The 14257-nt window shown below is 38.5% G+C and overlaps 1 protein-coding gene across 1 annotated transcript in view; it reads right to left on the reverse strand.

The window, feature by feature from the left end:
* Window positions 1-247: 247 nt before the first annotated feature.
* LOC149191566 (uncharacterized) overlaps window positions 248-14257 on the reverse strand; it is a 38531-nt gene continuing 24521 nt past the window's right edge. Inside the window, exon 4 of the mRNA XM_089404337.1 lies at window positions 248-675. Coding sequence (XP_089260463.1) covers window positions 476-675 — 200 coding nt within the window. The 3' untranslated portion in view covers window positions 248-475. The remainder of the gene's footprint in view (window positions 676-14257) is intronic.

Genomic DNA, 14257 nt, shown 5'->3' on the forward strand with positions numbered 1-14257 from the left:
AGATCTAAACCATTAACACAATGCAAAACAAGAATCTAAAGCAAATTCACCTTCCTTGTAAATGTTCATATTTTCCATATTGCCCCATCAGGAATGTTAAGGTTAAGGTAGATGTCTAGATGTAATCAACTTCTAAAACCAAACCATGTGGATGAATATGTATATTTTATATGGATATTACTACGACCTGCATTTTATAATCAAAACCAAAAGTAGCTCATTATTCTCGATTACAAGAAAAAATGCATATGCAAACAATATTAAATATTTTCTAGGTTGCCACTTTTAAAAAAAGCAAACCCTTTTTGAGTTATAGTTGTCTATTACATCTTAAAATGAATTTTGCTTTTTTAAAAAGAAAAAGCGCACATGAAGAAATATATTGAATCATGTTTCATTGTTTCATAATGCACATCCATCTCTCTCTAATACATATTTTAAACAATTATAAAGCACAACAATAGCACTTGTATAATTACTCCATGATTTTTTTACTTGTTACAAATCGAATCCCTGATTGACCTGATTCTGTCAAAACGTGAAACTTTTCAGTGTTTAACCCATTTGTTGAAGAGCCAAATATGGATCTTTGAGAGTGAGAATATGCACAATATTCTACTGCGTGAACAATTGCATCCTTTTTAAATGTAGAAACTGAAACTCCAACACCTTCACCTGCATTTATGGCAATGATGATAATCAAATCATAAATGGTTGCGGATGCAGAAATAACCTTAAAAGAGGTAGCAGAAATAACCTTGAAAGGGGTGCAAAAAAGAACCCATAAAGAGATGCCAAAAATATTTTCATCTCACAATAATGAAAAAGTGACAGTAACATAATCTCTATAATCATTGATTTTCCTAGATAATATTGGCAACCAGTGACAAAACATATTCTCATAAAGTAAAATAATATAGGACTTGATATTGGTATTCAACTCGCTATAGAAACTCAAGTAAAAACTATCTCAATTTCTAGAAAAATATCATAGGTATGTAATGTAGTCATTAGTACTTCCTCTTCACTCGTCAATTTATCTTTTGATGTAATTATTTTAACTATCATTTTATCATTGCTACTTTCCTCATAGAACGTCTCTTTAATCTTTTGAGAAAGAACTCACACTTATCCATTCATCTTCTAAAAAAATAGTTCAAACCTTAATATCATTAACGACTTCATTAAATTCCCCATTTTAAAATGAGATTGATATCATTTCAAGTTATAAAAGTCATTTTTTAATTTCTAAAAAAAATCAATATTTTATATTGATGCAAATACATTTAATAAAATATATTATTTTAATAATACTCTTTATAATCCATAAATTTATTATTTCCATAGATATACAAATATACCAAATTTCCATACACAAAATTTCTCATTTACACAATATACCAAATTTCCATATACAAAATTTCTCATTTACAAAATATACCAAATTTCCATATACAAATTTTCTCATTTTCATTATTATTTCCATAAATATATAAAATTATGAAATTCACAAATATCTTAAATTAGTTCATTGACTCAGCCTATAATTTTATTATATAATCAATGTCTTAGAAATACATTGGACTTTACATTTTTTTTTGGTTTATCATCACGATTAGTTCTATAAACTTATAATGTTATAAAAATTCATAAAATATTTAAATTGCCTTTTACACTATAACCATTTTAATTTTATATTATATGATTTCCTTGGACTTAATTCTACTTAAACGTCTTCTACAAATTTCCATATACAAAATTTCTCATTTACAAAATATACCAAATTTCCATATACAAAATTTCTCATTTTCATTATTATTTTCATAAATATATAAAATTATGAAATTCACAAATATCTTAAATTAGTTCATTGACTCAGCCTATAATTTTATTATATAATCAATGTCTTAGAAATACATTGGACTTTACATTTTTTTTTGTTTATCATCACGATTAGTTCTATAAACTTATAATGTTATAAAAATTCATAAAATATTTAAATTGCCTTTTACACTATAACCATTTTAATTTTATACTATATGATTTCCTTGGACTTAATTCTACTTAAACGTCTTCTATTGAGTTGCCACCTAGGGATCTACATTTTAAATTTGTCCTTCAAGTTATAACTTTAAACCCTTTTATTATGTGTGTTCTATGCATATTTCCATTTTGATTTTACAATGTATGCTTTTTTAAGATTTAATTCCACTTGAAAGATTTCCCTAAAGTTGAGACCTAGGAATATATACCTTTAAATTGCCCTCTAGGATATAAACCCTTGTAACTTTGTAATATATGTTCTTAATAACAATTTTACTACTTTTGCCAAACTTCAGTTATAATTTTTTTTTTTGGCGGAGCCTTCTAATTTCTCTCTTTTCTATTCTCTCCGATTTTTAATTTTGTTTAAATCATTACAATGTTGATGATGGCCAGAGATATGCACGTGCATAGCAATTCGACGTGACCCTACCATCAGCCCTTGATACTGTGATCCGACGGTTCTGGTTTGTTTTAGGGTTTCTGGTCGTGAATGTGGCTTGGCAACTTGGGATTTATCCTGTCTTTTCTGAATATTTGATTTGTGACTCCCTTACCTACGCGATCCCCTTCAAGAATTCGATCAAAATCTAGTCGCATTGAAATTTTTAGTTCTGTGTAATACTGCAATTTCAGGAATTGTAAAGTGTGATAGTTGAGTAACTTCGAACTTCTGAATTTATCAGAATATTTAAAATTTCAATGGCAGCATTGCAAACTAACATTTCTGCTATTCTTCATCGACGATTACCCCATATCAATATCAAACACAGATGAAATCTTCTCCACACTTTTGAAATTTTATTCTCCAGATTATATAAAAGATAAAATGGCCAAAACACAATTAGATTGATTCTACTTTTAACTCCAATAATCTTTGGGAGATTGGGAGATTAGAAGATTAGCATGAGTTTATGGGTGGGGCACCCCACTTACAACGCTGATCCCCTGACATTCCATGTGTTTCCAACTTTGTAGGGCCCCCAGATTACCTGTACTCGGGCATATCTTTCTGTTAGGTTACTACACCAAATCATCCTAGTTTGGACTACAGGGCGTCAAAACTATCAACTATGATTGACGTACTTGTGTGAGTTTGCATATTTGTGTGGTTTTTACTCATCATTAACATCCAAGTCTATTCATAATCTGCAGGTTTGATGGTTATTTTATTTTATAAAAATGTATTAAGGACCTTGTTTTAAGGAGCAGTCTAATCATCAGATGTTTTTTCTTTTCTCTTTTTCCTGAATCTGGCGATGAAAATTTTCACAAAATTGTATAATTTTATTGTTTAAAATGTCTTTTTCAATCCGTAAATGCATTTACTTTCCTCAAAAACCCTTGGGACATTTGAAATGTGCAGATAACAGAACTCAAACTTACCATTCCAAAAAATTCCCACCAGATTTAAGACAAAATCGAGCCAAAAAGGTCAACAGCATTTCACAATTAGACTGCACGTTGTTTTAATGGTCTACCTGTGTGGTTTTTACTCATCATAAAATACAAATATACTCATTATTTTGCAGGTTTAATAGTTGTTTTCTTTCATAAAAGCGTATGAAGGACCTTGTTTTAATTGTCTATTGAATGCTTTCTTTACTCATCTTTTCATTTTAATTTTTCTCAATGGCTCCCATTTTCAATTTACGTTCACAAATTGTTTGAGGCCATTTCAGATCTGACGTAAACATTTGCATATTTTCCTGCTTACAACACCTTTTTTTTGTGAATTCCTGCAAATGATTTCTATTATCAAAAAAAGCTTTACATTGATAGTTGTTCCATACAAGGCCTGTCTTGCCAAAACTAGATCAGTCCATGGCTCAAAAAAAGAACTAGACTATAGGATATGCATGTATCCCTTTAGAGACACGTATCAATGCTATTTAGTTGTAATCACTATGATCAAAAAGGAATTACAGTATCCATGTCTGTGAGCCAAAAACCAAGCTATCCAAACTGTAATCACCTCTTACTCAATATTGAATTACATGACCAGTGATTGAATTCAAAAAACAAGAAGCAAGGGACTGCAAAACTGAAGATGCCAGGAGTGCAACAAAACTAAGCCAGGGCTGCAACAGAAACGAGAACTAGGAAAATGAGAGGCTAGGAGTGCAACAGAAACTAAGCCAACCATACCAGCGCCATTGCATCATTTGCAAGAGGAGCCCATTCCAAGGAGACTGGTTGGAAATGAGAACCAGTGAGAGTGGCGTTGAGTTTGGCTAAGGTGAGGTAGCGACCGGAGGTGCTACAGTCAGAGACACATCATTAATAACCGCTAGAGCCTCATGTGTTGAAGAAAAGTGTAACTAGGTTCGGTATTCGTCATGTAACTTTGGTCTTTGTACTTGTCAAGAAAAAGAAATATTATTTTTATAAATTATATGAATGAGTTTCTTGCTCATTCCATAGGTCTAGGAAAGTCAAAGAGTCAAAATCATGTGTAAAGAGCTCTTCTTGAGGATATATGTAATATATATGAGTCAACCTAGTGTCTAGAACAACCCTCCAAGACAAGCACAATCCTCTTGAAGAAGTCTGCCTGCTAAACAATGAAGAAGGCAGCAATGTCAGCCTCAAAATATATTTAAATGACAAGTCAGCTCATATGTGGAGACACAACAGTTCATGGTGACAGGTCGGCTTATTTATGGAGGCAGAACTACTATATATACGCAGCTGAAGTCACCACAGAAGAATAGAATTTCGGACATCTCTGTTATTTCATATGGTGCAGGACTGCTATTTCGTATGGTGCAGGACTTTATTTCGGATGGGTGCAGCACTGAATTTCGGATGGGTACAGGACTGTAAATTCGGATGGGTAGCAGTGATGACAAGGATCTCGGTGATCCCACAGTATCACACTCTATCTCAGCATTCATCCTGAACACAATTATGATCTCGGTATAGTCATGATCCTGATGGAGACAGAATTACAAGGTGAAGATCTCAGTCAAGGTGTGGCAATGGTGCAGCAGCAATGATCTCGTTGTTATGATGAATATCTCAGTGAAGGTACAGTAATGATGACCTCAGTGAAGCAGCAGTGATGATGATCTCAGCAGTGACAAAGAAGAGGATTGGTGTCTTGGTCTTGGAGTGGCCTAGTAGGTCAAGGGTCATGGTCTTGGTGTTCATCAATTGGAATCTCTATAAGAAGAATTACGTGCGGGTTTTCCTCTCCAAGAGGGAGAGGTTTTGGCCCTGGCAGAATACCAACTTCTTGAGTTCTTGTCTCTTTGTTTTTGGTAGCAATTTGATGAATTAAACACATACACTAATAATAAGAAGAAGATCAAGCTAAGATAAATTGTAAAAGCACTTCACAAATTGTTGTCAAGTCTAGAAGAATCTTACCAATGCTAACTGCCCTAGATTCTTCAACATCATGTTCCTCCACTGATTCAGTATCCGATCCAAAGACTACATATTTTTCTACTCTAGCCAGTCTCGTTTCAATATCATCGAGGTTGAAGTGGAGATTGCATAGCATCCTTTTAATATCTACCTGACCTGCAAACAATTTATAATTGTCAACTTGTTTGTCCCGTATAACCATGCGGAATAGGATTCCGAGTTGTTGGTGCAGAGATATAGAATGAAGAAAATGTCGGCATCGATTCCTGAAACGGCCGGGGTCCGGAACCCAATTGCCCTTATGTCCTAAGACTTGTGAGTCAAAAAAATAAGATCTCCTACCAAATTCTTTCGATTCCAGTAGAAGAATCTCTCTTTTGACATCCAGAGGAATAGAGTCGAAGAAATTCACCACGGATTCCCATCCGAAGAGCTTGCGTGTGGAGGAAGAACTTGGCCTTCCTCCTCTTCGACTTTGCATGCGTTGTCGAGGAGCCATGAACATCGAGGAACAACCGAAAAAAAGGAAAGTGGAGAGACCCAAAACCAAATACAAGAAGAGACGGGGGAGACCACCAATAAAGGGTGGGATGACCAAGGCCCGAAGAAAGAAAGTATCACCCTAGAAGGAAAATGAAACAAACAGTGTAACTAGCAGCAAAGAGATGAAAATTGACTGAGAAATAGGGAGAGACCCGAACAACCACACCTAGGCAGAGAGAATAGCCAAAATTTGGTACTTGAACTGGTGGAAAACAACCAGGAGAGGAGAAACAACAAGGGCCAACACACAACTCACCCACTTAGAAGCAGATGGAGAAAGAGCCAGGATACCATACCCTGCAGACCAAGATAGGGCAGTTGAAGGATACACTAGTGGGTTCGTAGCTTTGGAGCGACGATGGTGACATTACTGCCACCAATTCGAAAGACAGTCTCATTCCGGTGTTATGGAAAAACAGTACGAAGAACATTGACCCACCCAAGGTGTTATGGAGCTAACAATAGGGTTCCAAGCGCAAGTTAACTTGACCGAAACATCTAACGCCATAACCAAAGACAAACCATAAAAGAGACAATTAATCAATGAAATAGGATAAGTGTGCAACATATACCAAAGGTCACAGAAGCTAGCGAGACCATCTTCACCACCACAACAGTCGTAAACATGCAACGATAAAGGTCGGATGTGAATACAATTACCAGCACTTGAGAATTGTTTGTGGTGATTGTTGGATCACCGAATTGACAATTGGCATGCCCGAAACTCCCTCCAACACCTCCAATCTATTCAGACATCATGCACTCATCAATGAGTTGAGAGATCGTGATGTCAATAATTCCAGGAGAGTGTTCCCATCGGTCCAAGAGTATAGAAGCCATTACTACTGCGTGAGAAAACTTGGAAACAAATATCCTCTCGTACTTATGTTGATTTGGGGTAGCATCAGATGTGCTCTAAGCCTCAAATTTTGCAGGAAGGCTTGGGCACATGTATTCCAAAGAACCCAGAAAGCGTTTTGGGAAATTCCACCTAGAAGTGATTTTATTAAAATATTTGATATTTTTATGGGGTTCCTAAGTCTAAACTTAGGAAAATTAAAATATTAATGGGTATTAATCTAATCATGGGTGAAACTTCTAGAAAAAGACATGGATCAAGCCAAAACGACTTGAGCCTTTGATTAAGATTTAATCTAGGTCGTTGGTTGCCCAACAGGAAGATATAAGAAGGGGCTTGAGGGTCATTTGGAAAAAACACAGAGAGATCAAGAAAATTGATTTTCTGAAGTGAGAAGTTCTTAAGAGGAAAAATCGAAGATTTCTTGCAGCAGAGGGGCAATGAGAATTCGGAAGAAGGAATTTCCGGAGAGTACGAGGCAGAGAGAGGACAAAAAGACGTCCAGAGGAAGGTTGACACTGGCCACACAACGCTGAAACAGAGGCAGCGCAGTCCTTGAGGGGAAGTCGAGTTTCCTACTAAGGGAAGTCGAGTTTCAGTTGCTGGAAGTCGGGGTGTGAGTCCGGGAGGCAGAAGATCGATTTTCTCAGCCAGCAGAGGATCTGGAAGAGGGGCAGCGTAATACCCAGCAAGGGTGATGCAGAAACTGCTGGGAGTGACGCAGTTTTGTGCAAAGACCACATAGAGGGTGACGCAGAGCCTCCAGTTCAGCAGGATCAGTCACTAATTCTCCTAGTGACAGGGTGAGATCATTTCACCAGTGTTTTGTTCAGTATTATCTCTGTATTTTATTGCTAGTTGAGCATCCTAGAATTGTACTTAGATTTTCCCCTGCATAATAATAAAACCCTCAGAGTTGTTGCACTGGTTTTCCCGCATTGGGCTTTTCCGGTGACTATTGTCCAAAAATAACGGTGTCCTATGTCTTTCTATTTTCCTTGCTCAGTTTCTATGTTTCATAATCAAATTTAATTTGGTGTAGGCTGCTTCAGTAATTTACTTCAATGTTTCAAGAAGAAATCTGAAATAAGTTTGTAATGTAATTTACGATCTAGTTGAAGTAGATTCAGCTGGTTCCACTAGGATTCCTCAAATTGTTAGATCTAGGAATTTTCACATGGTGTTAGAGTTGTTGATGTGAAACAGGAAGAGTAGATCTAGCTCTGAAGCAAGGGCCAACTTGTTGCAGCAAGCATCAGTGCAAATCCCCTAAGGGATTTCGTAGTTCTAGCCAAGAGGGCTATATTTCCATGGGTGTCTCTCTGAGTGAGCCGACAGAGAGGTAAGACTGTCAGATCGAGAATTTGCCAAGGCAAAGGGAACCACGCAAAGCTAGAGGGACGCAGTTTTCTGCAAGCTAAGTGCTGGGCAGAAAAGCCGTAAGGAGGAAGCAGATCGCATAGTGAGGGAATACTTCCTCCCTAATTTCTCACCGAGGAAATCAGTATTTCTCATTTGCTAAGCAGCAGAGGAGCAGCAGACTTACCAGCCCCATCAGGGAGTGCGTAAGCCAACCTAGAAGCTACGCAGTAGGGAGAAAGAGGAAGTTGTTCGACAATTTTTGGAGGATATGGCAACCAGTGGCTTGAGGGATCAGGATAGGTTGGACAGAGCTTCCAACTACGCCATATGGAAGGCTAGAATGTCTTTCCTTCTAGATGAGCATGCCCTCAAGATGTATGTTGATAGTGTGGTAGTCGTCCCTACGGATGCAGATCCGCTGAAGAAGTAAAGAGTTGAAGTAAAGAGCTGAGATGGCGAAGGCCAAGAGGATGATCCTGGATGGAGTCAAGGATCACGTGGTGTGCCACGTTGCTAGCAGAGGAACTACTACGAAGATGTGGGATGCCTTGGCCACATTATATCAGGGATCTTTCGAGCAGCGAAAGATGTACTTAGAACAAAAGTTGAGATCTGCGCAAATGTAGAAGGGAGAACATGTGGATCCATTCCTCACGAAACTGAAGGAGACCCGTGATGAGTTGTCGACTGCGACGCACACACCTCAGGATTCGGATTTAGTGAGACTGACTCTAAATTTCGTCTCGGATGAATGGCAAGTCTTTGTCTAGAGTATCCTGGGCAGAGCAACATTTCCAAATTGGGAAGAGATGTGGGCACCTATGAAACAAGAAGAGCTGAGGAGAGACCTAGTCAAGGTCAAACTTGACCAACGCAGCAGCAGCGGTGGGTCGAAGCCCAAAGTAGAGGAGGAGGATAACGCAGCCCTTGCATCGAAGGGGTAGCAGGGGCAACAGAGACAAAAGAAGGATGTCTCCAAGGTGAAATGTTTCAGATGTGGCAAGATGGGCCACTATGCATCCCAGTGTCCTTTGAAGAAAAAGGACAAGGATGAGAAGCACGATCCTAAGGTTGCAACCGCAAAGATTGAATAGGAGGAGGAGTTCGCCATGACAACCAAGATACCTCCAAGAGGGAGGTGGGCTGATATAGAACTGTAGTTCGATAGAGCTACAAATGGGCAGGATCCTTGAGGAGCCCACCTCTTAGATCATCACCTTGCTACAGGAGCCCATGATCAGTAGTAGCGGGATGGAGGAGTTTTCAGTTGGTACCATGGAGTGTTGGAGTGACAGATGCAGTAGTTAGCAATGCCAGAACTTGAGTAGCGCAGAGCAGAGCCATAGAGGCACAATACAGAGCTTCAGCAACGTAGTGTCTTCAAAAGACAGCGTGGGACTAGCAGCAATCAGGGTTTCAGCACCGAGGTGTATCCACTAGATACTTGTCCAATCTTGGGTGTTTTCAGTTGCCTCTCTCAACAATTGAGTTGCAGTACAGATGCAGTGTTAGCAGTGGCAGTGCTAGCAGCATAGCAGATGCAATGTTAGCAGTGGCAGTGCTAGCAGCATAGCAGATGCAGTGTTAGCAGTGGCAGTGCTAGCAGCATAGCAGATGCAGCATTTGAGAGGTTGTAGTACAGATGTATTATTGGTAGTGACAGTGTCAAAGGCAGCAGTACAGTAGCAGCAGCAGTGCAGTAGTTGGTGGACATCATGTCAGACATTAGCAGCGCAGAGGACGATGCTTCAGAGTCAAAGCAGTATGTAGTAGCAATATGTTGCTAGAGAAAATTCCTCGCTAAGAGGGAGTGTTGATTTGGGATAGCATCGGATGTGCTCTAAGCCTCAAATTTTTCAGGGAGGCTTGGTCACATGTATTCCAAAGAACCCAGAAGTGACTTTATTAAAATAATTAATATTTTTAATGGGGTTCCTAAGTCTAAACTTAGGAAAATTAAAATATGAATGGGTATTAATCTAATCATGGGTGAAACTTCTAGAAAAAGACACGGATCAAGCCAAAACAATTTGAACCTTTGACTAAGATTTAATCTAGGTCGTTGGTTTCCCAACAGGAAGATATAAGAAGGGGCTTGAGGGTCATTTGGAAGAAACACAGAGAGATCAAGAAAATCGATTTTTTGAAGTGAGAAGTTCTCAGGAGGAAAAATTGATTGAGGAGATTTCTTGTAGCAAAGGGGCAGTGAGAATCCGAAAGAAGGAATTTCCGAAGAGTACGAGGCAGAGGGAGGACAGAAAGACGTCCAAACGAAGGTTGACGCTGGCTCATGCAGTGCTAATGCAAAGGCAACGCAGTCTGTAATGACCGTAAATAAATTAAGCAATTGCGGCTATTGTAAAGACTGAGAATAATTTTAAAGAGTTATTGTAAAGACTGTAAATGATTTTTTTTGAAATCAATATGAACCTGTTCTAAAATTACACAAAATTTACTCTGAACAGCATATGAAATTTTCATGAACCTGCTCTGAAATTTAATAATAAATTTCATATATCAAATTGAATGATTTGATGAGAAGTACCTACCTGATTTCCTATGAATGAAGAGACTTCAGATTTGCTTCAGCTTTCGCTCCCATTACCAAAAGACCGAAACCACCTAGCCAAACTGAGCAGAACCTCGCTTACTCAGTCCAATAAGCTTCTCAGCTGAAGCAGACTGTTCCCCCATGCCTAGAAACCTTAGAACAAGCAAGGCTCAATCGTTCCTCATGAACTCTGTGTAGCAATTTTCCTCCTCTTTCTCCTTTTTTGGTTTTTCCCAGTTCTCCCCCCCTCTAAAAATTCTTTCTACCTCTATATGTAGCCTTCCTTGGCGGTGACCGCTCTCTCCACCAGCGATCCCACCGCTTCCAATCATATTGACACCTTTTCCCTCTATGTACGTGAGTCATATTCCTTTAAAGGTGTATTTATCTTATATTTAGGATTTTTTTTGTTTGTTTAATTTAAATGCCTTAGGTTTATATTAAATACTTTATTTTGATTAATTTATCATTTTAATAATTTATTAATATTTAATATTCTAGGATATATAATTATATAACCATATGTAAAAATTAACTTAATTTTTACATCTATTTCTTTATAACCCTTTTAACTTCATACTTTTTTTTAAATTTATATCATTGGTATTTGCTCATTAATTACGATGCATTAAGCAATATGCGTGTTGATGGGTGAAGGTAACTTCTATTTGAAGGTGTGTCACGATATTCAACATTTATAGTTAATTTTAGAATATAAATACTAGTGCAGTGCATGCGATACATGCATATGTAGCTATCATATGCATGCTAATATTCTTGCACTCTCTATATTAAAGATGGGTCATTACACAGTCCTTGAAGGGAAGTCAAGTTTCCTGCGAAGGGAAGTCAAGTTTCAGTTGCCGGAAGTTGGGGTCTGAGCCCAGGAGGCAAAAGATCGATTTTCTCAGCCATCAAAGGATCCAGAAGAGGGGCAGCGTAATACCCAGCAAGGGTGACGCAGAAACTGCCGAGAGTGACACAGTTTTGCACATAGGCCACACAGAGGGTGACGCAGAGCCTCCAGTTCAGCAGGATCAGTCATTGATTCTCCTAGTGACAGGGTAAGATCATTTCACCAGTCTTTTGTTCGATATTCTCTTTGTATTGGATTGCTTGTTGAGCATCCTATAATTGTACTCAGATTTTCTCGTGCATAATAATAAAACGCTCAGAGTTGTTGCACTGGTTTTCCCGCATTGGGTTTTTCCAGGGACTATTGTCCAAAAATAACGGTGTCCTATGTGTTTCTATTTTCCTAACTTAGTTTCTATGTTTCAAAATCATATTTAATTTGGTGTAGGTTGCTTCAGTAATTTACTTCAATGTTTCAAGGAGAAATCTGAAATAAGTTTGTAATGTAATTTACGATCTAGGTGAAGTAGATTCAGCTGGTTGCAGTAGGATTCCTGAGATTGTTAGATCTAGGAATTTTCACAACTTCCCCGTAACACATACCAAGCAAGTGCATTTATAATGATGGGACTCGGCGGGGTGGCTCGGAGACCTAGTTTCCATTGTGTGCCACGCAGTAAATTCCAACAAACAGGTGGCAAGGGTTGGATACGTATTTAATACCACTAACCCTCGCACCATTCTTCTCTTAGGCATGGAAATCATGCGCTCTGTCAAGGTTCGACTCTATGGGTTCACCCCCATCGAGGATTGTGGGAGGATACGTGGACGCAACTATTTGTACCCATAATTTAATTTCTTCTACGTCGCTCCTTGCTAACATTAACAAACAAGGGCCATCCATTGTAAGTTGTCGATACCTACACCCCCAATTCGCCAATGCATCTGCCACTTTATTCCCTTACCTGCATGTATGATGAAGAATAATGTAATGGAAGCGTGCTAGGATATCATTAATAGTGGATACTACATCTTGGAGATGCTAACTACACATTGTTTTATGTGGGGGTAGTCCATTAAGTAGTTTTTGAATACATTGGATTACTACATGTAAGTCTCCATGAATCTTAAACAATCGCAAACCTTGTCTATCTGCTATTTGTAAACCCTTCTCGACTACTAGAAATTCCGCTAAATTATTTGTGGTGACACCACAGGACCATGCAAAGAGATGCAGTGGATTAGACTGTTCATCGCGAAAAATCCCTCCATACCCAGCCTTTCCTGGGTTTCCTTTTGAAGCACCATCAAAACTTAGTTGAAGAAAGGATGATGAAGGCGGAGTGTATGCGCTAGCAATAGGAGGCACTGGTCTGTGCACTTTAGAAAGGATGGGCGTCACCATTGTAGGGTTCACATCAAGTGCCTTTAGGATGGAAGCTTCTGATTCATCGACTTGCTAGCTCTCCTTGTTCCATATGGATGAAAGGATAGTTTCTCTAATATTTAAGAGAATGTTTTCGTTAATCCTCTCTGATCGGCGGCGTTTCAATTAGAATAGGCGGTGATTCCTTTCCTTCCATATGTTCCATAACGTGAACCCCAATGCTAATTGCCAAGCCCTGGAGACTATAGGATTATGAAACTTATGTCCAATCCAATAATTCATTAGAGTCGTCAGATTGGCGGTGGACGGACAATTACATCTGAAGACCTGGGGAATGATTGACCAAATATCCACTGCAAAGGGACATGAGAGAAAAATGTAATTCGTTGTTTCCTCTGCTTGGCTACACAGTTGGCATAGTGACAGGCCCTTGAAACCTCTCTTTCGAAGGCGATCCCATTTAAGAGTGTGTCCCCAAGCTAACAACCACAAAAATGTAGATAGTTTCGGCCACCACGAGCTCTCCCAAATCTATCTCCACACCCCCTCGATATCCTGTGTTGCCCAACAGGAAAGAAGCGAATAAGCTTCTTTAAGTGAGAATACTCCTGTTGATTGTTGTCCCCGTCACAAAATATCATTCTTTACAGAAAATCTAATGTGTCTATATGCTAGTATGTATGGAATTTTTCCCATGGGAAATTATCCATCAGACTCCCCCAATCCTCCTTTTCTTTCCATTGTCTCCATAGTTGATCACCAACTAAAGGCTTCCAGAAGTCTAAGACCTTGTGTGCTCCCAATGCTCGAGTCAAGATTTTAATAGGGAGTCAATGGACATTGTTCTTTAAAGAAGGGTGTTCTTGCCAAGCATCTTCCCAAAAGGACACAATCATTCCACCTTTTATATCCCAAAAGGAAAACTACCTTACCAAATCCTTGCATTGTTTAGCCCATACCCAAATCCCAGATCCTTTACAATAACCCTGACTTGAACTATTTCTAGGCAATTGAAGAAAAAGATATTGGTTTTCTCTTTATTTACCTTTGTTCCTGAAGCATCCATAAAAAAATTAGGATATGTTTAATTCCTTTAACTTCCTTGAGGGTGGGAGGCCCAAACAAAATGACATCATCCACAAACTGCTGGTAGATGAGAGGGATATCATCGCCAAATAGCCGTAAGCCAGAGATAAAACCTTGAAAGCATAAATATTCGTACATCCTACCCAAACCTTCCATAGCCAGAATGAAAAGGAAGGGAGATAGAGGATACCCTTGCCGC

Source organism: Pinus tabuliformis, chromosome 2_2, assembly GCF_031772625.1.
Source record: "Pinus tabuliformis cultivar Carrire ecotype Pingquan chromosome 2_2, CPIR1, whole genome shotgun sequence".
Lineage (NCBI taxonomy): Eukaryota > Viridiplantae > Streptophyta > Pinopsida > Pinales > Pinaceae > Pinus > Pinus tabuliformis.